The sequence below is a fragment of the Leptodactylus fuscus genome, chromosome 3 (assembly GCF_031893055.1).
Source record: "Leptodactylus fuscus isolate aLepFus1 chromosome 3, aLepFus1.hap2, whole genome shotgun sequence".
In the NCBI taxonomy this organism is placed as follows: domain Eukaryota; kingdom Metazoa; phylum Chordata; class Amphibia; order Anura; family Leptodactylidae; genus Leptodactylus; species Leptodactylus fuscus.
The window spans coordinates 45,588,436-45,615,341 of record NC_134267.1 but is presented as its reverse complement, the minus strand read 5'-3'; the positions used below and the strand labels follow the sequence as shown (position 1 = coordinate 45,615,341).

Below are 26,906 nucleotides of genomic sequence, written 5' to 3'. Positions count from 1 at the left end.
AATACTAGGCTCCCTCCAACATGATTTCCCCCAACTCTGCTGGTTAGAGGCTCCCTCCACCCTGATTTCCACCAACTCTGCTGGTTAGAGGCTCCCTCCACCCTGCTTTCCCACAACTCTGCTGGTTAGAGGCTCCTTCCACCATGAATTTGCCCAAACTGGGCTGTTTAGAGGCTCCCTCCACCATGAATTGGTCCAAACTGGGCTGGTTAGAGGCTCCCTCCACCATTAATTGGTCCAAACTGGGCTGGTTAGAGGCTCCCTCCACCATGAATTTGCCCAAACTGGGCTGTTTAGAGGCTCCCTCCACCATGAATTTGCCCAAACTGGGCTGTTTAGAGGCTCCCTCCACCATGAATTGGTCCAAACTGGGTTTTTTAGAGGCTCCCTCCACCATGAATTGGTCCAAACTGGGCTGGTTAGAGGCTCCCTCCACCATGAATTTGCCCAAACTGGGCTGTTTAGAGGCTCCCTCCACCATGAATTTGCCCAAACTGGGCTGGTTAGAGGCTCCCTCCACCATGAATTGGTCCAAACTGGGGTGGTTAGAGGCTCCCTCCACCATTAATTGGTCCAAACTGGGCTGGTTAGAGGCTCCCTCCACCATTAATTGGTCCAAACTGGGCTGGTTAGAGGCTCCCTCCACCATTAATTGGTCCAAACTGGGCTGGTTAGAGGCTCCCTCCACCATGAATTTGCCCAAACTGGGCTGTTTAGAGGCTCCCTCCACCATGAATTTGCCCAAACTGGGCTGGTTAGAGGCTCCCTCCACCATGAATTGGTCCAAACTGGGGTTTTTAGAGGCTCCCTCCACCATGAATTGGTCCAAACTGGGGTGGTTAGAGGCTCCCTCCACCATTAATTGGTCCAAACTGGGCTGGTTAGAAGCTCCCTCCACCATTACTTGGTCCAAACTGGGCTGGTTAGAGGCTCCCTCCACCATGAATTTCCCAAAACTTGGCTGTTTAGAGGCTCCCTCCACCATTAATTGGTCCAAACTGGGCTGGTTAGAGGCTCCCTCCACCATTAATTGGTCCAAACTGGGCTGGTTAGAGGCTCCCTCCACCATGAATTTGCCCAAACTGGGCTGTTTAGAGGCTCCCTCCACCATGAATTTGCCCAAACTGGGCTGGTTAGAGGCTCCCTCCACCATGAATTGGTCCAAACTGGGGTTTTTAGAGGCTCCCTCCACCATGAATTGGTCCAAACTTGGCTGTTTAGAGGCTCCCTCCACCATGAATTGGTCCAAACTGGGGTGGTTAGAGGCTCCCTCCACCATTAATTGGTCCAAACTGGGCTGGTTAGAGGCTCCCTCCACCATTAATTGGTCCAAACTGGGCTGGTTAGAGGCTCCCTCCACCATTAATTGGTCCAAACTGGGCTGGTTAGAGGCTCCCTCCACCATTAATTGGTCCAAACTGGGCTGGTTAGAGGCTCCCTCCACCATTAATTGGTCCAAACTGGGCTGGTTAGAGGCTCCCTCCACCATGAATTTGCCCAAACTGGGCTGTTTAGAGGCTCCCTCCACCATGAATTTGCCCAAACTGGGCTGGTTAGAGGCTCCCTCCACCATGAATTGGTCCAAACTGGGGTTTTTAGAGGCTCCCTCCACCATGAATTGGTCCAAACTTGGCTGTTTAGAGGCTCCCTCCACCATTAATTGGTCCAAACTGGGCTGGTTAGAGGCTCCCTCCACCATGAATTGGTCCAAACTGGGTTTTTTAGAGGCTCCCTCCACCATGAATTTGCCCAAACTGGGCTGTTTAGAGGCTCCCTCCACCATGAATTTGCCCAAACTGGGCTGGTTAGAGGCTCCCTCCACCATGAATTGGTCCAAACTGGGGTTTTTAGAGGCTCCCTCCACCATGAATTGGTCCAAACTTGGCTGTTTAGAGGCTCCCTCCACCATGAATTGGTCCAAACTGGGGTGGTTAGAGGCTCCCTCCACCATTAATTGGTCCAAACTGGGCTGGTTAGAGGCTCCCTCCACCATTAATTGGTCCAAACTGGGCTGGTTAGAGGCTCCCTCCACCATGAATTGGTCCAAACTGGGTTTTTTAGAGGCTCCCTCCACCATGAATTTGCCCAAACTGGGCTGTTTAGAGGCTCCCTCCACCATGAATTGGTCCAAACTGGGCTGGTTAGAGGCTCCCTCCACCATGAATTTCCCAAAACTTGGCTGTTTAGAGGCTCCCTCCACCATTAATTGGTCCAAACTGGGCTGGTTAGAGGGTCCCTCCACCATGAATTGCTCCAAACTGGGGTTTTTAGAGGCTCCCTCCACCATGAATTGGTCCAAACTTGGCTGTTTAGAGGCTCCCTCCACCATGAATTGGTCCAAACTGGGGTGGATAGAGGCTCCCTCCACCATTAATTGGTCCAAACTGGGCTGGTTAGAGGCTCCCTCCACCATGAATTTGCCCAAACTGGGCTGTTTAGAGGCTCCCTCCACCATGAATTTGCCCAAACTGGGCTGGTTAGAGGCTCCCTCCACCATGAATTGGTCCAAACGGGTTTTTAGAGGCTCCCTTCACCATGAATTGGTCCAAACTTGGCTGTTTAGAGGCTCCCTCCACCATGAATTGGTCCAAACTGGGTTTTTTAGAGGCTCCCTCCACCATGAATTTGCCCAAACTGGGCTGTTTAGAGGCTCCCTCCACCATGAATTTGCCCAAACTGGGCTGGTTAGAGGCTCCCTCCACCATGAATTGGTCCAAACTGGGGTTTTTAGAGGCTCCCTCCACCATGAATTGGTCCAAACTTGGCTGTTTAGAGGCTCCCTCCACCATGAATTGGTCCAAACTGGGGTGGTTAGAGGCTCCCTCCACCATTAATTGGTCCAAACTGGGCTGGTTAGAGGCTCCCTCCACCATGAATTTGCCCAAACTGGGCTGTTTAGAGGCTCCCTCCACCATGAATTTGCCCAAACTGGGCTGGTTAGAGGCTCCCTCCACCATGAATTGGTCCAAACGGGTTTTTAGAGGCTCCCTTCACCATGAATTGGTCCAAACTTGGCTGTTTAGAGGCTCCCTCCACCATGAATTGGTCCAAACTGGGTTTTTTAGAGGCTCCCTCCACCATGAATTTGCCCAAACTGGGCTGTTTAGAGGCTCCCTCCACCATGAATTGGTCCAAACTGGGCTGGTTAGAGGCTCCCTCCACCATGAATTTCCCAAAACTTGGCTGTTTAGAGGCTCCCTCCACCATTAATTGGTCCAAACTGGGCTGGTTAGAGGCTCCCTCCACCATGAATTGGTCCAAACTGGGGTTTTTAGAGGCTCCCTCCACCATGAATTGGTCCAAACTTGGCTGTTTAGAGGCTCCCTCCACCATGAATTGGTCCAAACTGGGGTGGTTAGAGGCTCCCTCCACCATTAATTGGTCCAAACTGGGCTGGTTAGAGGCTCCCTCCACCATTAATTGGTCCAAACTGGGCTGGTTAGAGGCTCCCTCCACCATGAATTGGTCCAAACTGGGTTTTTTAGAGGCTCCCTCCACCATGAATTTGCCCAAACTGGGCTGTTTAGAGGCTCCCTCCACCATGAATTGGTCCAAACTGGGCTGGTTAGAGGCTCCCTCCACCATGAATTTCCCAAAACTTGGCTGTTTAGAGGCTCCCTCCACCATTAATTGGTCCAAACTGGGCTGGTTAGAGGCTCCTTCCACCATGAATTGGTCCAAACTGGGGTTTTTAGAGGCTCCCTCCACCATGAATTGGTCCAAACTTGGCTGTTTAGAGGCTCCCTCCACCATGAATTGGCCCAAACTGGGGTGGTTAGAGGCTCCCTCCACCATTAATTGGTCCAAACTGGGCTGGTTAGAGGCTCCCTCCACCATTAATTGGTCCAAACTGGGCTGGTTAGAGGCTCCCTCCACCATGAATTTGCCCAAACTGGGCTGTTTAGAGGCTCCCTCCACCATGAATTTGCCCAAACTGGGCTGGTTAGAGGCTCCCTCCACCATGAATTGGTCCAAACGGGTTTTTAGAGGCTCCCTTCACCATGAATTGGTCCAAACTTGGCTGTTTAGAGGCTCCCTCCACCATGAATTGGTCCAAACTGGGGTGGTTAGAGGCTCCCTCCACCATTAATTGGTCCAAACTGGGCTGGTTAGAGGCTCCCTCCACCATTAATTGGTCCAAACTGGGCTGGTTAGAGGCTCCCTCCACCATGAATTGGTCCAAACTGGGGTTTTTAGAGGCTCCCTCCACCATGAATTGGTCCAAACTTGGCTGTTTAGAGGCTCCCTCCACCATTAATTGGTCCAAACTGGGCTGGTTAGAGGCTCCCTCCACCATGAATTGGTCCAAACTGGGTTTTTTAGAGGCTCCCTCCACCATGAATTTGCCCAAACTGGGCTGTTTAGAGGCTCCCTCCACCATGAATTGGTCCAAACTGGGTTTTTTAGAGGCTCCCTCCACCATGAATTGGTCCAAACTGGGCTGGTTAGAGGCTCCCTCCACCATGAATTGGTCCAAACTGGGGTGGTTAGAGGCTCCCTCCACCATTAATTGGTCCAAACTGGGCTGGTTAGAGGCTCCCTCCACCATTAATTGGTCCAAACTCGGCTGGTTAGAGGCTCCCTCCACCATTAATTGGTCCAAACTGGGCTGGTTAGAGGCTCCCTCCACCATGAATTTGCCCAAACTGGGCTGTTTAGAGGCTCCCTCCACCATGAATTTGCCCAAACTGGGCTGGTTAGAGGCTCCCTCCACCATGAATTGGTCCAAACTGGGGTTTTTAGAGGCTCCCTCCACCATGAATTGGTCCAAACTTGGCTGTTTAGAGGCTCCCTCCACCATTAATTGGTCCAAACTGGGCTGGTTAGAGGCTCCCTCCACCATGAATTGGTCCAAACTGGGTTTTTTAGAGGCTCCCTCCACCATGAATTTGCCCAAACTGGGCTGTTTAGAGGCTCCCTCCACCATGAATTGGTCCAAACTGGGGTGATTAGAGGCTCCCTCCACCATTAATTGGTCCAAACTGGGCTGGTTAGAGGCTCCCTCCACCATTAATTGGTCCAAACTGGGCTGGTTAGAGGCTCCCTCCACCATGAATTTGCCCAAACTGGGCTGGTTAGAGGCTCCCTCCACCATGAATTGGTCCAAACTGGGTTTTTTAGAGGCTCCCTCCACCATGAATTTGCCCAAACTGGGCTGGTTAGAGGCTCCCTCCACCATGAATTGGTCCAAACTGGGGTTTTTAGAGGCTCCCTCCACCATGAATTTGCCCAAACTCTGCTGGTTAGAGGCTCAATCCACCCTGATTTTCAAAACAAATGTTGGTGCCAACCTCAACTTACTACAAGGGCCAAATTCACTGCTGGTGACAAGCTCTCCTCACTGCAAGTGCCAAATACACATGTTTCAAGGTGTTTTCCTACTGTCAGAGAGGTGGTATTGAGTGTGTAAAGTGTGTAGTTGTTAGGTTAGAGGCTCCCTCCACCATGAATTTGCCCAAACTGGGCTGTTTAGAGGCTCCCTCCACCATGAATTTGCCCAAACTGGGCTGGTTAGAGGCTCCCTCCACCATGAATTGGTCCAAACGGGTTTTTAGAGGCTCCCTTCACCATGAATTGGTCCAAACTTGGCTGTTTAGAGGCTCCCTCCACCATGAATTGGTCCAAACTGGGGTGGTTAGAGGCTCCCTCCACCATTAATTGGTCCAAACTGGGCTGGTTAGAGGCTCCCTCCACCATTAATTGGTCCAAACTGGGCTGGTTAGAGGCTCCCTCCACCATGAATTGGTCCAAACTGGGGTTTTTAGAGGCTCCCTCCACCATGAATTGGTCCAAACTTGGCTGTTTAGAGGCTCCCTCCACCATTAATTGGTCCAAACTGGGCTGGTTAGAGGCTCCCTCCACCATGAATTGGTCCAAACTGGGTTTTTTAGAGGCTCCCTCCACCATGAATTTGCCCAAACTGGGCTGTTTAGAGGCTCCCTCCACCATGAATTGGTCCAAACTGGGTTTTTTAGAGGCTCCCTCCACCATGAATTGGTCCAAACTGGGCTGGTTAGAGGCTCCCTCCACCATGAATTGGTCCAAACTGGGGTGGTTAGAGGCTCCCTCCACCATTAATTGGTCCAAACTGGGCTGGTTAGAGGCTCCCTCCACCATTAATTGGTCCAAACTGGGCTGGTTAGAGGCTCCCTCCACCATTAATTGGTCCAAACTGGGCTGGTTAGAGGCTCCCTCCACCATGAATTTGCCCAAACTGGGCTGTTTAGAGGCTCCCTCCACCATGAATTTGCCCAAACTGGGCTGGTTAGAGGCTCCCTCCACCATGAATTGGTCCAAACTGGGGTTTTTAGAGGCTCCCTCCACCATGAATTGGTCCAAACTTGGCTGTTTAGAGGCTCCCTCCACCATTAATTGGTCCAAACTGGGCTGGTTAGAGGCTCCCTCCACCATGAATTGGTCCAAACTGGGTTTTTTAGAGGCTCCCTCCACCATGAATTTGCCCAAACTGGGCTGTTTAGAGGCTCCCTCCACCATGAATTGGTCCAAACTGGGGTGATTAGAGGCTCCCTCCACCATTAATTGGTCCAAACTGGGCTGGTTAGAGGCTCCCTCCACCATTAATTGGTCCAAACTGGGCTGGTTAGAGGCTCCCTCCACCATGAATTTGCCCAAACTGGGCTGGTTAGAGGCTCCCTCCACCATGAATTGGTCCAAACTGGGTTTTTTAGAGGCTCCCTCCACCATGAATTTGCCCAAACTGGGCTGGTTAGAGGCTCCCTCCACCATGAATTGGTCCAAACTGGGGTTTTTAGAGGCTCCCTCCACCATGAATTTGCCCAAACTCTGCTGGTTAGAGGCTCAATCCACCCTGATTTTCAAAACAAATGTTGGTGCCAACCTCAACTTACTACAAGGGCCAAATTCACTGCTGGTGACAAGCTCTCCTCACTGCAAGTGCCAAATACACATGTTTCAAGGTGTTTTCCTACTGTCAGAGAGGTGGTATTGAGTGTGTAAAGTGTGTAGTTGTTAGGCTGTGATGTTGGGGTAATAGAGGGTCTTTGGTGTGTTAGATGCCCCCAGACATGCTTCCCCTGCTGTCCCAGTGTCATTCCAGAGGTGTTGGCATCATTTCCTGGGGTGTCATAGTGGACTTGGTGACCCTCCAGACACGGATTTGGGTTTCCCCCTTAACGAGTATCTGTTCCCCATAGACTATAATGGGGTTCGAAACCCGTTCGAACACACGAACATTGAGCGGCTGTTCGAATCGAATTTCGAACCTCGAACATTTTAGTGTTCGCTCATCTCTAGTCAGCAGCAGAGGGTAGTGCAGCGCGGGACAGCTGGTTCATGCCCGCTAAAGGGCATATCTTGTCAGGATTTTAAGGGGCATCACAAATAATGTAAAATATTATTTATTTGCTGACATCTTGTTGATGTGTTGTGAATCAAAAACACCACCAACAAGAACGTGGATGTGCCATAAGGAGCATAACATTGAGAAAATCTCGGTAATTTATCTTCTGTTTTGTTATAAAAAAAAATGAAATGTGTTTTCTGCTGGTTAAATAAAAAATCTGAAGCTACATAACCATCTTTCAGGAAGTTCATCTAGTCTGACGCTGAGGATAGAAACACACTTACAATTTCTTCTGCTTAAGTGCAAAATTTGCATTGAGTCTTTGGTATAATTTTTTATATGCCACTTGAACAGATTCTGTTTAAGAAACATTACTTTTATGGGGTCAATACGGTGACTCAGTGGTTAGCATGGTAGCCTTGCAGCGCTGGAGTCCTGGGTTTGAATCCTGCGAAGGACAAAACATCTGCAAGGAGTTTGTATGTTCTCCCCGTGTTTGCATGGATTTCCATCCCATACTCCAAAGACATACTGATAGGGAAAAATGTACATTGTGAGCTCTATATGGAGCTCACAATCTACATAAAAAAAAACAAAAAAAGAAACGTTTTTATTACTCTCCGCCATCTTTGTGCCAGAACTGAAATGTATGTTAGATAGGAGCAGAGCTGGCATAGAAATCGGGGCATAATTTACGTTTTATGGTGTGAATTATAATAAAGTGGCTTTTTTTATGTAGATTGTGAGCCCCACATAGGGATCACAATGTACATTTTTTCCTATCAGTATGTCTTTGGAGTATGGGAAAGAAATCCATGCAAACACAGAGAGAACATACAAACTCCTGGCAGATGGTTTTTTGCCCTTGGGAGGATTTGAACCCAGGACTCCAGCGCTGCAAGGCTATAGTGCTAACCACTGAGCCACCATGTGGCCCCATTTATAATAAAGTGGCTTTTCCTGCCCCACTCCCACCATAGAAGTGATATATATATATATATATATATATATATATATATATATATATATATATATATATATATATATATATGGTATATGGTACCATATGGTATATTTTATTATTTTTATTTTATTTTTTGGACTCATGCGTAGTAGGGAGCCCATACATATTTCTTATTACAAAGGTGATTGTCAGTCCACCTCTCAATAAAATCCATCTTAGATATTAATATAAGAAACATTTGTACGTGACCTTTATTAGATATTTCAGATACAATAAATACAGTATTTGCTTTTTATTGTAACATGGAGAAATAAGAAAGGACAGCCGATATTCATAAGACAGCTGGGGATTGCCTTATACAAACAGCAGTTCCAGTATGTGGGATGGAAGCCCAGCAGTGGACATAAAAATCAAATATGAGCTGGTATAAAACTCGAGGCCACCATGTAACATTTACATTAGTAGAAACTCGAGAGAGGGACAAGATTACCCAAGCATTGCCGCTATACATTAACTTCACGTTGGGCTGGTTTATACTGGGCAAGTAAAGGTTTTGCAGTCGTGTCAAGCCCCGTATAATGATGAGCTGAAGGCGTACAGGAAAGCAGCAGGAGGCTGATATTTGTAGGATTAATGATCCTGAAGAAATTAATCTGGACATCATACGATATTTCCCTTGCTTTTTAATCTTACAGTAGAACGCGACTCGGAATGTACAGTACAGCACATACTATATAACTATGCATTGTCGCTGAAGTATACACAAACTCTTGAATGTATCCTTAGAAAAACTTAGATATATCTTTGTATGAACTTATTGAAGATTGTACATGCTGTATAACCTTGACATATTTTATATGTATTATATGTGCTGCTCATGGCTAGCAGTGTAGTAGTTTACTATACTATGTTATTTGTGAAAAATTTATTACAAAAGAAAGATAAATATAATTTACTGGATCTGGGAAATAAAACTTTTCCATTTATCCTTGTAAATGTTTTTTTGTGGTATATGTTTGCCCTATGCACCGTTAATGGAAACAAGATGTGCCAAAAAAGGGTCTTTTCAGTGTGCATTCAGGCGTTGCGTCAACATGTTTTTACTTTTTATTACATAGGGGTTCCCCTACGCATGTACTATATTCCGTACTACACTGCAATGTTTGAGGGGTTTTTGAAAACAGGCGTCTCGGGGTGCTAAACCCTTGGTTGTCTGAATGTAGGCTTAAAGAGGACCTTTCATGGCCTTGGACACCTGCGGTTTTTTATACCGCTAAAAATCCGACAGTACACTGAATTCAGCACACTGTTGGCTTTCCCGTTATGTGTCCCTGGGAGAAGAGCTATCAGTGCTGTTACCGATAGCTCTTCACCATCAGAAGGGCGTTCCTGACAGTCTAGCTGGGAACGCCCTTCCTGATAATACTGTGTATAGCGCTATACTGACAGAGGGTCGTTCTTTACCACCCAGGGATGATGCTGATCCATGAGGAACACCCACCTCCTCCTGACAGTACTCGCCCATAGTCTAGTACTAGTGGGGTGTTCCTCACCACTCAGTGTCATGTCTGGGTGGTAAGGACTAAGGAACACTCTCTCTGTCAATATAGCACTACACACAGTACTGTCAGGAACGCCCTTCTGACAGTGAAGAGGCATCGGTAATGGCACCGATAGCTCTCCCCCCAGGGCACATAGTGGGAAAGCCGACAATTGGCTGAAACAGCAGGTACCCGAGGACATGAAAGGTCCTCTTTAGCATGTTAGAAATGTGAAGTTGTGTTGCAAAGTAAATAGGGACTATATTGTCAGCTGGCAGAGGGTGAAGGACACTGATTCTGCTCAAAGTGATCTACCAACAACATTAAGGATGGCTCCTGGAAGTCAAAGATCATGGAAAAGATATATCACAAACAGTCTATCCAACAGATTTTCTGGACATTTAGTAGAAAACGAGAGATAGGCTATCCCTTTTAATTGCCCACATGACTATATACAACAATGAGAATTTTAATGTCGAGGGCCTACTATTTTATTCTGGTTGCAGAGCCATCAAAATGCATATATAGAGTATAGAAAACTGAGCATTTTTGTCACTTCTGTAACATGTTTGCCTATAGAAAATGTTCAACTCCCAAAGGAATATGAAATCAATGCTAAGGATGTCTTCAAAGTATTGGAGATGTTCAAGAATAAACTTAGACTTTTTGTTTTCTTAAATATTTCATCAATTGTCTCTTCGACAATAAAATATTGGAACTGCCATTCGGAGTGAAGAAAAAGTATACGGTAACAAGAACCCTTTGTGCAAAAATATACAAAAAGGCAAAAGCGCGTCAGCTTAGATAAAAGCACGTATAAATCAGTCCTATAGAGTTTTCCATATTTTAGCGATCCAGCTTTCCAGCTATCAAATCTGAAAACATTTTTTGCTCTTGATTAAAGAGGGAGATGACACTTTGAACTAACACTTGAAAGGAATTGCACAGAGACTTGTTATTTATGAAGGTTCTTCTGAGATAACTGGAGGGAGCTTAAATCTGGAGATAAAAAAGACATTATGATATTTCAGAATTCTAAAGTTTCTTTGTTTTTTTTATTCATAAACCTGTGTTTTGTGTGAAGGAGCCTGAAAATGTCGGGTAGAACACTTTCACCTTTTATTTAAATTGCTACCTGATCCTCTGATGTGTATGATGTCTCCTAAAATAGCACCAGAAATGCTCCATAATAAGGGATCAAGCAGTTAAGCGGTACAGACGTCTTACCACGTATTTTGCTGATTTTTCATACAGCCAACATAATCCTCAGTTCTGAACTTCATTCATTGTGTCGCTTAAAATCCTTGAGTTCACACAAAACATCTATCTGAGTTTGTGGTAGACTTCAGAATATTCAGTTAATGTCGACTTATTTATATGGATCCAGCAGTCTAGTTTTCCTCTGATGTTTGCAGTATTCTGCCAGTGCTCTCGGCACACCTGCGGACATCATTGTCTGTATACAGATAGGTTGTCTCAGCTGGATTTAAAAGAACTCCAATAATCTCTGGATTTCCATAGACTGTCTCCAAGCATATGTCCAGTTTGGATTTTACCATAAAGCGTTACACATGCAAATATCTTTGGCAGGAGCTAACAAGAAAAGTTTTGCAGGTGGTTAGCACACATTAAATCCAAATGTAAAGCACCTTGGAATTAATAGTGATATATATATATATATATATATATATATATATATATATATAAAATAAACAGTAATAATAATAATTAAGTCCTACAATATAAGGGGTTATCCACCTTTACAAAATTGAGGGTCTATCCTTAAAGCATACTTCCAGTTATAAATGAATAGTACAGGTTGAGATGTGAAACTTTGTAATATATCTTATTAAAGAAATAGGTTTACTTCTCCACTTTTCGGTTACTTTTTACAAATTAGCCTATGAAGAAGAGAGAAGGGATAGAAAAGACACTTTATATAATCGTGGCTCCTATGTTCTGCTGTACTGTACACTTTTAACACTGCTATGTTTGTAGATAAGAGGCTGTTAGTGTACAGATTAAGGCAATAAATCAATTAACCAGCAGGAGACTCCCACTCCGCCCCTCCCTGCTCTGTGTGAGGCTGAATAGATAGCCCAATATAATGTTTACAAGCAGTCATATTGAAGATAAGGAGCAGGAGAGCAGCTTAATAAGTGGTGAAGGTAACAGGCCTTATCTTAATACATTACAAAGTTTCTTATTGTGGGGATAACGTCTATCCTTAGGGTGTTCAGGGTGCTTGCTATAGAGGGCAGCATAACAGAGGCACTGTCTCCCTGTTTACATCTTTGGAGACAGATTTGCATATTCTTCCCAAAGTTTCTTATGTTCACCTGTACTATTCATTTATGAAACGTTCTTATCCATCTGAAGTTGATGGCTTATATTAAGTTTAAGCTATCAATATTATAAAGGTGGATACAGATTTAATTTTATACCTAAAATGTGTTACCTGTGCTTCTTCCTGTGTGCTATTGGAGTACTATATATTTTTAGTACTTTTGAAGTTCATGCATACTAGTCTTTTAATGTGTAAAAATCATATACGGTACATTAATTTTTAAGCGCCCTCTAGTGGCAACTTCAGGCAGTCAGTTTTATTTTAAGCTATGGGAACCTTTGACATGGAAACAATGATTGTTACTTATACTAGTAGTTACCGTGAGTTAACAAGGTCTACTAAGGCTGCAGCCTTCATTCTACTATTTATTTTCACAGGCCTCTGAGCTTGGTACCTGCTCCTAGTTTCAGAATAAACCCTTCACATGTGGGCTTGTCCATCCCAGCAATACATACTTGGCAAGGTATCTGTGTGTCACGGATGCTGCTGCTATCACTAGCTCATATATCTCATATCAGCTTTGTCACTGTATAATTTTCTGGTTGTAATATAAACCCCGGAGGCATCCCTTCTCCCTTGTGCCGACAGCCGTCAATGCTGACAGTGTGTGATTTTCCCCTCCATTCCCCTGCAAAGTCTGCAATGCATTGTCTGTTTTCTCCCTACACTGATACCAGCCTATGTAATTCATCCCCCCTCCTCATAGACTAGTTTGGTGTCTCCTGTTCTCCCTTTTTTATACTCTGGTACTGTACAGCCTGAGTAATTTGCCTTCCCTGAAGACTTAGTTGCTTTCCTACCTCTCTACTCTCTGATTTGTTGTGTACAACCTGTTCCCCATCCTTGCTGGTTCATCTAACACTGAAAGAACTGAGAGGCAGAGTAGGGAGTGCATATGAACTGATAGCAGCAACTTAATAGTGTATGTAAGGAACAGGACAGCCAGCTATGTACAGGTGTTGTACAGCCGCTACAGCAAACAAAATGATTGGTTACTTTTAATGGAGATTGTTTAGAAAGTTGCTTAATTTTTTTTTTTTTTGGAACAAAAAAATAAAAAATAAAAAAAATTTGCAAAGTCTTTTACACGGACCATGAAGGAGATTTTGAGCTAAATAAGTCTAAATAAGACAAAAACGTTGCACACGATTCAGAGCTCAACATTATATTCAAGGGCAGCATGTATTAGTATTATTATTGTTTATATAGCACCATTAATTGCATGGTGCATTACAGTATATTATTAATTTCATAGTGCTTTGTACATTATTATAATAATTCCATGGTGCTTTACATTATTATATTCCATGGTGCTTTACATTTGAGGGTTTACATACGGTACACAAAATATACAAAACAAATATAATACTAAAAGTGACCAACTGGCACAGTGGGGTAGAGAACCCTGCCCACAAGGGCTTACAATCTATGAGAAAAGAGGAATAGAGACAGAAGGTGAGGGGAGAGACTGATCACATGTTGGTGTGGTGACAGTAGTGTTATTGGAGGTTGTAGGCCTTCCTGAATAGGTGAGTCTTCAGGGCCTTTTTGAAGCCTGTGATTGTGGGGGTCAGTCTTATGTGTCTTGGGATGCAGAGTATGGGGGATGCACAGGAGAAATCTTGGAGACGGTTGTGTGCAGATCAGATAAGAGCGGAGTAGGAGGTCTTTGGAGGATTGGAGGTTACATGTGGGCAGGTAGCGGGATATTAGGTCAGAGATATATGGAGGGGACAGGTTGTAGATGGCTTTGTATGTCAGCATTAGTAATTTGAACTCTTCGCTGGGCAATGGGTAACCAGTGAAGGGATTGGCAAAGGGGAGTGGTCAATAAAGAACGGGTGGAGTGCCGCACAGTTTAACATGGACTGGAGGGGGTGAGAGTATTCACTTGGAGACCACGGAGAAGGGTGTTAAAGTAATCTAGGTGGGAGATTATGTTCTAGCTATACTGTTGAAAGAGCATGCATCTTTTTTTCTTTTATCAATCAACATTAAATGTTGGAGAGCAACATAAAAATAAAAAAACTTCAACTTTCAGCCTAAATGAACTGACTTGTTTAGAAACTCCTGAAGATGTATTGTCCTATTACTGTAAATGGCTTCCCTTCCTTACTTGAATGGGGGGAATGTGTCTCAGCATTTATACTCGGAGCACATGAGACACCTTAATCTCCAGTTATCAATGTAGTACATCAACTGCACCAAATCACACAGAATAACACAGATCATGTCTTACCGTGCTTTCCATTTGGTTTTGTCTTCATCGAATTATCCAATTTCCTCGTTTCTCACTCTAAAATGTATCTGATGTGTCTCTGTTACACATAACCATGTATATTAATCCTACTCTGTGCACAAGGGGAATAAAGGATTGACTGTCAATAAACTTTGAGATTTGCTACAACAATATTATTGCACAGATCTGTTAGAACAGATCTATAAAACACATGATCCCTGTATCTTGTAATTGGTGAAGAGCAGCATCATTTATTGTGCTCTTACTAAACTCAAACATAATGGAAAAGAACTAGAAAATAAAGGATATTCAGGAGTTGTCATTAACAAATTCTAGTAAGCTTCAATTACACATCCCAAATGTTACAAACTACTGTACCAATGGGTTAATGTTGTAATCTGTATACTGTAAATCACTACTGTTTCAACCACAGACTGAACATCTCTTTTTTCTTATGTAAATTATCCTCCACGTAGGTGTCTCCCTGTGCTCCAAGCACACCCGCGGCATCACTTCTCTCTGTATCGCCGCTCCGTTCTCCCTTCTTGTTGATGCCTTCTCCTCCTCTTCTTTGTTTCTTCCTCTTGTCAGCTCGAACGAAATCTCACGCATACGCAAGATTTTGTTTATGCGGAAGGGAAAGAGAAGCAAAGAAGAGGTGAAGATATGCCTACAATACCCTTTCTAGAGGCTACATGAATATAGCCTTAGCTAAAAATTGATAGACTCCCTATAAACACAGGGTACTTCCTGCTGATCACGGCTTCATGGAAGTGTCATGTGACTTTCATGGATTGTTATGATTGGCTTAAAGTGCTTATGTAGGAGAGGGTTGTTTTGGACAAATTCTTATCCAGCCCCCGATCACTATTATGACATCTTATAGGGACCAGTCAACTAATGGTAACTTGTATGTATCCATCTTTCCTTTAATATGCAGTGAAACCTTCGACAAAAGACCCATCCCATAGAGAAAACACTGCAGCGTTTTACAGTACCTTCAAAATGGATGAGATTTTGGCTAATTCTAATTCTGACGTTTATCGTATAGGAATAATAGAAGTAAGGAGAGGAAAATTCTGTGGACTTTCTGTGAAAAGAGCTGTGAGAAAAACTGATGCGTTTCTGCAGTGATTTGTCCTGCAGTGCTGTTTGGCGGCAGCCCGCTACATGGGGTCTTAGTTTAAAGTGATTTTCTAGGCTTAAAATATCTACGACCTATCCTGAGGATAGTTCGATAGTATTACATTGGTGGGGGATCAATACACGGCACTTCTATCAATCAACTGTTCTCATCTCCTGGTGCACAGAGAATGGAGCAGGAAGCAGACAACTCTGTTGTATGTGTAGTACAGATAAGTCCCCACTCATCTCAATGGGACCTAAGCTGCAGTCCACCATCAGAGCTGTCAGCCATTCTCTGTGTACCAGCTGCTGAGAGAAGCGCATTGATGGGAGTGCTGGGCGTCAGACACTTGCTTATCCGATATTTGTGACCATCTTTAGCATAAGTCGTCAGTATTTTTAGCCCGAAAAACTGCTTTAAACCATGGTCAATTGTCAAGTGAGACAAAAAAGCATGAAAGCCATATACAAGACATATACTTTGGAATTCAGGCTCAGTTTGAGACAATTCAGGGCTATTATGATAAAATCAAAACAATATTGACATGCGATATATATGATAAAAGGTGATGGTTACAGTGTAACTATATAAGACATGATGAATGAGAAAATGATATCCCAGGTAACTGCAATTTTATTTGATAAATTTCTAGTTCTGTCAGTCTTGATATAATAACGGAGTAAGAAAATCAGGTTATCTGGTTTATAAACCTAATGACAAAAATAATAGGTGAAAAAAGTCACATAAAAGCAGTACCTATTGAAATATACCATGTACGAGCTGCTTAACATGGAGATGAAAGGAGCACTTACAAATTACTTAACTTTTGGAGATTGCAATTTGCAAGCTAACAAAACTAATAAATATGCATTTGCGTAATTAACCGATTGCATGTAGATTTGTGCTGTCGTTTCATTCTTGCGAATGGATTACCTCGATGTGGTGATGAAAATAACAATTAAAAAAATAAACTTAATTTGACTGTTTTGGAAAAAATGTATGAGCAAAATCATTTCAACGTGTTGCAGTTTGCCGGAGATCTCATATTTTATGCAGGATATCTGACTCCGATTTGATTAAAATGTGAAACAGATGAGATGATGGTGTTTTTCTTCCGTTCTGCTTGTCTATTGGAGTACAGTATCATATACATGTGTTTACAACAGCAATGGCAACGGATAATAGTGCCAGACCAAAGGATGTACAAAAATGATCTTTACTGAATGAATCCCATATGTTAAGATAGATTAAACAAGGCAGACAAGACAAAACCGGGATTAATGTTATCCCATACTAAAAGAAACAAATCGATCTATATAAATCTAGCCAACATATATCACCAACACATATGGTAAACGCACGTATGGTTTCTTTCAAAGTCTTCCTATTAATAACATATATCCACAGGATAAGGGATATATATCTGATCACTGGGGACCTGACTGCTAGGAATCCTACCGATCATGAGAACACCCTGGAAAGTTCCCCTGTATTCTCTTTGCAACTGGAGCAATAGAGCATATTCATGGTAACTGCTCCATTTACTTGTAGACCCCCATCTGTGGATAGGGGATAAGTGTCTACAGGGGTGAAACCTCTTTAGCCGAGAAATGAAGGGCATCATCAGAAGCTTCCATTCCATAGGTAGGTGCACCTAAGTTGTGCTTAAAGAGGACCTTTCACCAGCTGGGGCACATGCGGTGTCATTACAGAATACGGAGGGGCAATGACAACTTAAAGAGGACCTTTCACCACCTGTCATACACCGCTAGAAAGCCAACAGTGTGTTGAATTCAGCGCACTATTGACTTTCCCGTTTTGTGCCCCCGGTGAAGAGATATCGGTGCCAGTACTGTAGCTCTTCACTGCCAGAAGGGCGTTTCTGACGGTCAGTCAGGAACACCCTTCCTCACAGCAGCGTCTGTAGCGCTGTACTGTGAGAGGGGACGTTGCTTACCGCCCAGCAATGACGCTGAGTGGTGTGGAACGCCCCCCCCCAGTACTCGTCTATGGACGAGTACTATCAGGAGGGAAGGGAGGCGTTCGTCACCGCTCTCACAGTACAACGCAATAGACACTACTGTGACTGTCAGAAACACCCTTCTGACAGTGAAGAGCTACGGTACCGGCACCGATAGCTCTTCACTGGGGGCACAGAACGGGAAAGCCGATAGTGCGCTGAATTCAGCGCACTGTCAGCTTTCTAGCGGTGTATTACAGGTGGTGAAAGGTCCTCTTTAAGTTGTCATTGCCCCTCCTTATTCTGTAATGACGGCCATTGCACCCACTGCAAAGGCTGAACCAGGTTACTTACGCACAGTTAATAATTAGAGATGAGCGAACACTAAAATGTTCGAGGTTCGAAATTCGATTCGAACAGCCGCTCACTGTTCGAGTGTTCGAATGGGTTTCGAACCCCATTATAGTCTATGGGGAACATAAACTCGTTAAGGGGGAAACCCAAATCCGTGTCTGGAGGGTCACCAAGTCCACTATGACACCCCAGGAAATGATACCAACACCCTGGAATGACACTGGGACAGCAGGGGAAGCATGTCTGGGGGCATAAAAGTCACTTTATTTCATGGAAATCCCTGTCAGTTTGCGATTTTCGCAAGCTAACTTTTCCCCATAGAAATGCATTGGCCAGTGCTGATTGGCCAGAGTACGGAACTCGACCAATCAGCGCTGGCTCTGCTGGAGGAGGCGGAGTCTAAGATCGCTCCACACCAGTCTCCATTCAGGTCCGACCTTAGACTCCGCCTCCTCCAGCAGAGCCAGCGCTGATTGGCCGAAGGCTGGCCAATGCATTCCTAGTCAGTTTTGCTCAACTACACATCTGATGCACACTCGGCACTGCTACATCAGATGTAGCAATCTGATGTAGCAGAGCCGAGGGTGCACTAGAACCCCTGTGCAAACTCAGTTCACGCTAATAGAATGCATTGGCCAGCGCTGATTGGCCAATGCATTCTATTAGCCCGATGAAGTAGAGCTGAATGTGTGTGCTAAGCACACACATTCAGCACTGCTTCATCACGCCAATACAATGCATTAGCCAGTGCTGATTGGCCAGAGTACGGAATTCGGCCAATCAGCGCTGGCTCTGCTGGAGGAGGCGGAGTCTAAGGTCGGACCTGAATGGAGACTGGTGTGGAGCGATCTTAGACTCCGCCTCCTCCAGCAGAGCCAGCGCTGATTGGCCGAATTCCGTACTCTGGCCAATCAGCGCTGGCCAATGCATTCTATTAGCCCGATGAAGTAGAGCTGAATGTGTGTGCTTAGCACACACATTCAGCTCTACTTCATCGGGCTAATAGAATGCACTGGCCAATCAGCGCTGGCCAATGCATTCTATTAGCTTGATGAAGCAGAGTGTGCACAAGGGTTCAAGCGCACCCTCGGCTCTGATGTAGCAGAGCCGAGGGTGCACAAGGGTTCAAGCGCACCCTCGGCTCTCCTACATCAGAGCCGAGGGTGCGCTTGAACCCTTGTGCAGCCTCGGCTCTGCTACATCAGAGCCAAGGGTGCGCTTGAACCCTTGTGCACACTCTGCTTCATCAAGCTAATAGAATGCATTGGCCAGCACTGATTGGCCATAGTACGGAATTCGGCCAATCAGCGCTGGCCAATGCATCCCTATGGGAAAAAGTTTATCTCACAAAAATCACAATTACACACCCGATAGAGCCCCAAAAAGTTATTTTTAATAACATTCCCCCCTAAATAAAGGTTATCCCTAGCTATCCCTGCCTGTACAGCTATCCCTGTCTCATAGTCACAAAGTTCACATTCTCATATGACCCGGATTTGAAATCCACTATTCGTCTAAAATGGAGGTCACCTGATTTCGGCAGCCAATGACTTTTTCCAATTTTTTTCAATGCCCCCGGTGTCGTAGTTCCTGTCCCACCTATCCTGCGCTGTTATTGGTGCAAAAAAGGCGCCAGGGAAGGAGGGAGGGGAATCGAATTTTGGCGCACTTTACCACGCGGTGTTCGATTCGATTCGAACATGGCGAACACCCTGATATCCGATCGAACATGTGTTCGATAGAACACTGTTCGCTCATCTCTATTAATAATATCTAATATTTTTGGAACGATCTAATAGCTTTAGTATCTGTAATTCTTCCCCTGAACTCATAATAATGCAGAACTTGCTGCTTCCAATTGATTTTCTCTTCTGTCTCTGGAAGAGGATTCAGGTTATGTGCATTGTCTAAAACTTGCAGATTTATTTGCTACAGTACAGCATTTTTATCCACCGCCGTGAGTGATTGTCTTTGCTTAATATTTGAACTTTACGTAGTCAGATAATGTTCCAGTGAATCGGTCTCTGTCACTCTGGAGTTATGTGCGAAGATACTCACGTATTGAATTCGCAGAACGCCGCCTTCTGCCCCTGTGATGGCCACTCATCATACAATTCTGCCTTTTCTTTTTTAACCTCACCATAAATTATGTTAATTGGAGACTCTAATAAAAGACCAAATTGATTTTGGTGGAGGATTTGACAAAAGGATTACTTGTGCTATAGTGCAACACGCCTTGAAAGGCTGCCAGGTTCATAATGGAATAAAAACAATTCCTTCAAAGATGAGGGAATCTGTTCTGCTCATCTGTCTCCATCAAAATTGATCACATAACGGCATCATTGTTGGCAAGAAAGGATGGTCTTTTTCTTTTTTTTTTTAAGGTTTTTAAGTCCCTTTAAAAGAAACATAGACTATTTGTTATTTCCTCTGCCGTTGCGCTCTTGGATTTAGTCATATCTCTACTGAACACCTTGCTACTAGCAAATACATTTCATGTATTTAATATATTTATCAGCGCTTGCATGAGCGAATCCTCATTTCCGGGTGTGCGTTACCTTTAGAAACAATTATGGATTGTATAAGCCGGGTGGATAACACTTTTCGGGTCCTTAATTCTATCATAGAACATACACAGTGAAAACCAGTCCTGGAGCAATGTGTCTATACAAATGGGGACATACGTGCAGATTTGATAAATTACTTTCTGTAAATGCTAAAATGACTTAATATGGCCCTGTGTGGATGGATGACATGTTAATATCTACATTTAGCCATCTTTGGATTTTCAGATTGGGATTATTTATGTAATGACAATAGGATTTTCCACATGCTAGAAAGCCTCCTGTGATAAGCACTTCTGATCTTTAAGCTGGTATCATCACAAATATCACAGTCTACAGCAAATCTGGAGCATGAAGCCAAATGACCTGATAGTGTGTGGCCATATTATTCAGAATGAAAAGTATATTTGTGCAAACACATCACGACCGTTAGCCATAAACGCATGTATAGAAGCTTTTTCCCTTTCCGTATAATTCCTAGTGTTATGTGTGCTAGACAATGAAATCTACTCCAGCTATTTACGGGAGTTTTTTGGCACAAATAATGGTAAATTTCTCTGAGCTCTTCCACAACCTACTCAATTTTTTAACCGTAGAATGAATAAAAAGTCACATTTTTTGGGCAACTGCCACACGCACCATGGCCGGAGTAATATGTGCAATAAATTCCCCCACGGCGTATTACACCTTTAGAGTCCAATTTAGCTTATGAGCTGCTCTTTTTGGCATAATATATATTGGCAGAACGTAGACCACAACACCGTCTTGTAGACAAACTCTACACAACAGTGGCCCGGCTGAATAAGATTAGAACAGGCTACAGTGCTGCTTTAATATAGTCAACTGTATTGCATATTACACCCAAATGTAGTGCCCTAGTTATAGTATTGCCAACAATTTCTCTATTATAGAGTCAGCTTTAGTCCCCTATGAAAAGTGGCAGCGTCTTCACAAATCTCCGGCTTCCTTGCACCCATTAGGCTAGTGTACGATACGCCATTCTTAATAAACTTGCTCCGTTGTGCATAGAGTAGCTTTCACAGGAATAAGCAGGAGACTGGAAATCAGAGGAACCACATAAGAAAGATCATGAAGGAGGCTTCCAGGTAATCCATTATAAAAAAAAAAATAATAATATTGCGATGAGGGGTGCTTACCTATTTCATGCCATTGGTTCCAGAACTTGCACCCCCCTGCCGCTTTTCCATGTATATTCAGAGAGAAGCCTGATATAAACTATTGGCTTTTGACCCTTCATTTATTAGCCAACATGGATGATATTTTGATGGGCAACCCTGTTCATGTCCACATAAACCATGGTAAAGAATGATGGGGTCATCTTGAGCTGGTTTTTATCTTGGGCTCCAAGCAGCTTCATGAGATCTCTATGGTACAGAGTGTCCTTGTCCACAAAAAACTCTTTGTCCCTGTAGACTTGATCCTGCCCTGCAAAGTCCATATAGTACCACTAATGCGTTAAGAAAATGCAAATGGCGATCTGTCTTAGTTATTACACCGTGTTCTTTTCTGTTATTACTTACTTTACACCTTGAAGATCACTACCCCATTTATATGAAAAGAGCAATATTTCTCATTCCTTACTTCCGTACATGAATATTAACTATGCCCAGAACATTTCTATCACTAGATCTCAGAGTAAAGTCATTCTAGGGAATTAATGAACATTTTGCTCTAATACCTTAAAGGGCTTTTACTATTGAGGTTTGAGTGGGACATCTAGAATGGAACTTCTTAGAATATAAAGGCAGCAACACATCTGAAGGTAACATTGCCAGTAAGAATTATTTAATATGTTAGACGTTTACACTTCAGTCATATTAGGAGACAAATACGTTCACAAACATCAAAGAGAAAACCAGCATGCATCAATGAAATGTAGGATATATACAATGTCCAAGTGCTTTCAGTACATCAAAGGAGCTGTAGATTTTCCCTTTGCTCAGTTTGTCTGGCACAGATGTATACTTGGGAGTTTGAGCATGAAATCTTATTTTTGGTGTTTAATTTTTAATAATGACACGGATAACAGATGAAAATTGTTCCAAATTATTCTTATTCTTAACATTAAAGGATAAACTTGTAAAATTCAAACCAGAAAAGTTTATTACTGTGAAAGAATAAGTAAATCCTTTTATTAAAGCGCCTTATTGTACAGGATGAGTATATCCGACGTGCGCTTGTTAGTATGGTAATATAAGAAATGTGAGCCTAGGGATGGGTTCATGCTGCGTTTACGGCATCCCTTGACAAGTGCTCTTAGAAGAACGAACCTAGAATACTGTCATCGCACTTATACCAAACACTTCTGGTCATATACTCAAGACAGTGTTAACAATACTTAGGAAGTGCCATCTTCATAGTAATATCTGTTATGGCAGCCTTAAAATAATTCTTTTTCACTTGGTCACATTATATACTTGAAAAAGGAGACTTGATGTCTCTGAAACGCGTTGTGTGCTGTAAGTCCTTCTACTAAGAAGCGCGGAGTCATCCTCTCTCATTTGGAGATGTCCATTCATTCTTCCTTCAGCCTTACAATAATGCAGGATCATTGTAGCCTCCCCATTATCTGAATATTTGTAATATCGGACTCATGTCAAAGCATATGGTCTGGAGTTTGTAAAGGTGGCAAAAGGTCCTCTTTAAAGGAATATTTCCATCCTAGATAGGAAATGTGCTTGACTGTTTTCAGAACTCCCCCAAAAAAGAATAGCTACTCATGCACAACCACCTTTCTATTTACAACGGCCATGGCACCAGATTGGGAACTCTGGGAAATACGGCATGTCCTATGTATACACGAATTCTCTTTTAGTGTAGGGTAGGTGGCATATATAAGAAATGCAGCCAGGAAAGATTGCTTTCCATAGATAAAGTAGATGGATCATTTAACCATGACTGCGCCCAATTCTTCCAATGTTGAGATGAGAAGGAGAATTGCAACAACCTTTACAAACGTTGAGCACTTTATAAACTGATAGGTTTGTTAGATCAGTAATGGCTGACAGAGGACTGTCTGTGAATGCCGAGGCTGACCTGCCCTGTAAGTAGATGGTCTCAGATTAGCGATTGTCTGGAAACCTTAAAGTGCACCTTTAATGAAAATATATGGCCAAACACAAAAGTCTGTAGGGCAAGGCAGTAGGAGATGAGGAGTGGGAAGAAGAAAGTTAGAGCAGGAAGGCATTATAACATTGCTTAAAGCAAGCAAGGAAGGAAGTCATTATATTACTGTGAGAACAAAGTAGCGAGCGTCAGAATTGGGGATACTCGAAAAGTACAAGAAAATAAAGAGCTCAGACAGCAATGCCAGGAGAAAAGATGGTTTCATTTCAAACCTATCCCATTGAGAAACTATTCTCTTATGTAGAGATTTTATCTGAAGCCTTGTAAATGGTTCAGTCATTTGAGTTGAGTTTTGATAGAAAGGTTTGCCCAGTACATAGGCAACACTGTAACTGTGTTTTTCATCTGTATGACAGTAATGCGTTTGCTTAATATTAAATTAGATTGGAAAAGACAAAAATGAGTCTTCACGTAGCTACAGGTTTAATAATTGATTTGCACTAGATCAGACGTTAAAGTAATTAATTAATGTCAACATCATTCTTCATTTATTACGCTTTGAAATCTGGTTCTCTGCTTTTAGAGTCTTCCTATCTGAAAACTTCCTTACTGTTTAACCATTTCCTGGCTCAATGTATAGAATATAGGGCAGCACGTTGGCTCAGTGGTTAGTACTGTAACCCTGCAGTTACTGGAGCCCTAGGCTCGAATCCAGCCAAGGTCAACCTCTGCAAGGAGTTTATATGTTTATGTGGGGGTTTTGGTTTCCTCCAACACTCCAAAGACATACAGATAAGGAAGTTAGATTGTGATATAAGTAAGCAAAATAAATAACTGTACAAATGTTATCACAATTCACATTTGGTAGGCTGGTACCAGGAGAATGTAGCAAGATGTCCCAAAAAATATTATTTTACACTTAAAGGGGTTGTCCAGGATAAACTGATAATTAACCCCTAAACTAAGCTCCCTCCCCCCACCTAACTTCTAATTTATTTCAATTAAAAAAAGAATCTATAATTACCCTTATCCCTGGAGAAGTCATGTGACCACCCCAGGGACACTTTCTGATAATCCAGTGACGTTCCTTTTCACCGCTTCCGAAACAGAACATCACCATCACTCTTCCCCCTCCCCTATCGCCATCAATACTTACCAAGCTTCCTGTGTCTGGAAACGGCTCCTCCCTGTCTTCTAGCAGTGGGCAGAATAGGTTAGCTAGGGAGATGTGGAGGGTAGGAGGGGCTAGTAATGGGCGGGATTGCTAGTCAGTGAGTGTGGGAGGGGTTAGGCTTAGTGAGACGGTGAGGGTGGGAGGGGCTAGGCTTAGAGAGATGGAGGGTTTTGTAACGGAGTGAGAGGGGGGGGGCTGAGTAAGAGGGCATTAGTGCAGCAGCTACAGGAAGCTGCACAGCAGGAAGCTAACACCAGTAAACAAAGGGAGAGAATGCCAGCAGCAACCAGAGACACCCAGAAATCACTCCATACACTGCTAAAGGTATATGGGTGTATTTATTAACCAATTACTAGCACTAACAAACCTTTCTAAAAGAAAGATTTTCTGCCCGGAAAACCCCTTTAAAGTACAACAGACCTATGACATACATACCTGTAATTAAAGGGGTTTGTCTAGCCAAAAAAGGAATCTCAAGAATCTTTCCTGCAGAAGGAAATAGAGATCAGCAGGGGGTTAAGAAGCCTCCGAATGAGAGCTTTTGGATGGGTGAAGTGAGTATACCTTTTTTTTTTTATTAATCAGCTAGCCAAAGTGTTCACATAAATATAGTGTTATTAGTGATGAAACATTCAGTGCATCACTTTTTCTGCCAGATGTGTCAAGGTGGTCGACTGTATAACCTGTAGTGGCTTTTTGTGCAGATCCTTCAGGGATCTGCCACTGCAGCAATGCAACAGAGGGGCACTGGGTGCTATAGGTCTGGCATAGTTTTTTTTTACATAATTTGGTGGAGCGGAGTAGAGACCAAGGCAGGCTAAAGTGGGGACACATTGGCTTGACAAAATTACTCACATCAGAAAGCTGGAATGAATTCTGATGAGTTGTTCTTTTCCACCAAGAAGGACTTACATGTTTATTCCTTTTACAAAAGTGGAAGCAGAGATCATGTAAATATATGTCATGTAAAGGTAAAATATGATGCTAGGTTCACACCTGCTGCTTGGGGACCTGAAAAACCAATCCACTTAAAAAGCATTTACCTGCGGAAACCCACAGACCCCTAGACTATAGATGGGTCCCTCGGGTTTCCACCCAAAAAATGTGGAGAGAGCAGTTCTTCTTGCAGAACTTTTCTCTCCGCATTTTTCAATGAAACGAAATCTCCGAATGATCACCCAGCATAGGTGTGACCAAAGCCTTAATTGTTTTATAGAAAAATGTAATCCTATTAATATCATATTATATGTTCTAAATATAGCAATTGGCACTGGAAAAGGAAATAAAATGTAAAAGTGAATTTTCATTGATGTGTTTTTGCATTTGCAGCCATCAAACACAGACCACTTGCTGGGACCACCCAAAAATGACTGAACTCTTCCAATCACTTGGTAAGTGAAACCTTTGCAATCCATTCTATGGAGGGGGGCTTACAATTCTAGAGCTATAAGATTGTCTGCATCACCATCACAAAACTACAGGCTATATAGACATTTGCAATAATTTATTCTTATAACCAATTTGTATGTAATTTAGAGACAAAAAACTTATTTTCTAATTTGGATTAATGTCAAGTTTAACTTGGTCATCAGCTAAAGGAAAGATGAGAGAGAGACTGGAAAACAAGTCCTCAGACAGACAATCTGACAGATTAGCATTGGCATTGTACAACTTGTATGGTAGTGCATATTCATGCAAGCTGTAGTAGCCAAAAGAAGCAAGATGTTTAATGAAACCCAATTACACCCTGTTCCAATTTATTATGCAAATTATATCATTCTCTGATTTTCCAAAATGATTGATGCAAATGACAGTCATATCTTCAACCGAGCATAAATCAAATTTTATTGGATGAACTTCCCATCGATAGCATTTTTTTTTCACAAATTAAAAAAAATCTAAAACCTGTGGTTCCAAATTATTATGCAAAACAGAATGTCTATACATTTTATAGGTTGTAAAGAACTGAAAATGGTCATTTGTTGAATTAACAACATGAAGAGGTTACATTTACTGAAATCAAAAACATCTCAGCAGGCCGAGTTACGTGATAACATAGGACCCCTTCTTTGATATCATCTTTACATTTCTTGCCTCCATTGAACTTGTGAATTTTTGGATAGTTTATGCTTGAATTTCTTTGCAGGATGTCACAATATCCTGCCAGAGCTGCAGTTTTTGATATGAACTGCCTCCCACCCTAATAGATCTTTTGCTTAATTATAC

General features: G+C 43.0%; 1 protein-coding gene across 5 annotated transcripts in view; it reads left to right on the top strand.

Annotated features, from left to right (window-relative positions):
* UTRN (utrophin) overlaps nt 1-26,906 on the top strand; it is a 497,025-nt gene that overhangs the window by 389,859 nt on the left and 80,260 nt on the right. For all 5 annotated transcript variants that reach the window (XM_075267488.1, XM_075267486.1, XM_075267487.1 and 2 more), the window contains one exon: nt 26,010-26,071. In XM_075267488.1, the coding sequence (XP_075123589.1) occupies nt 26,010-26,071 (62 nt within the window). The remainder of the gene's footprint in view (nt 1-26,009; nt 26,072-26,906) is intronic.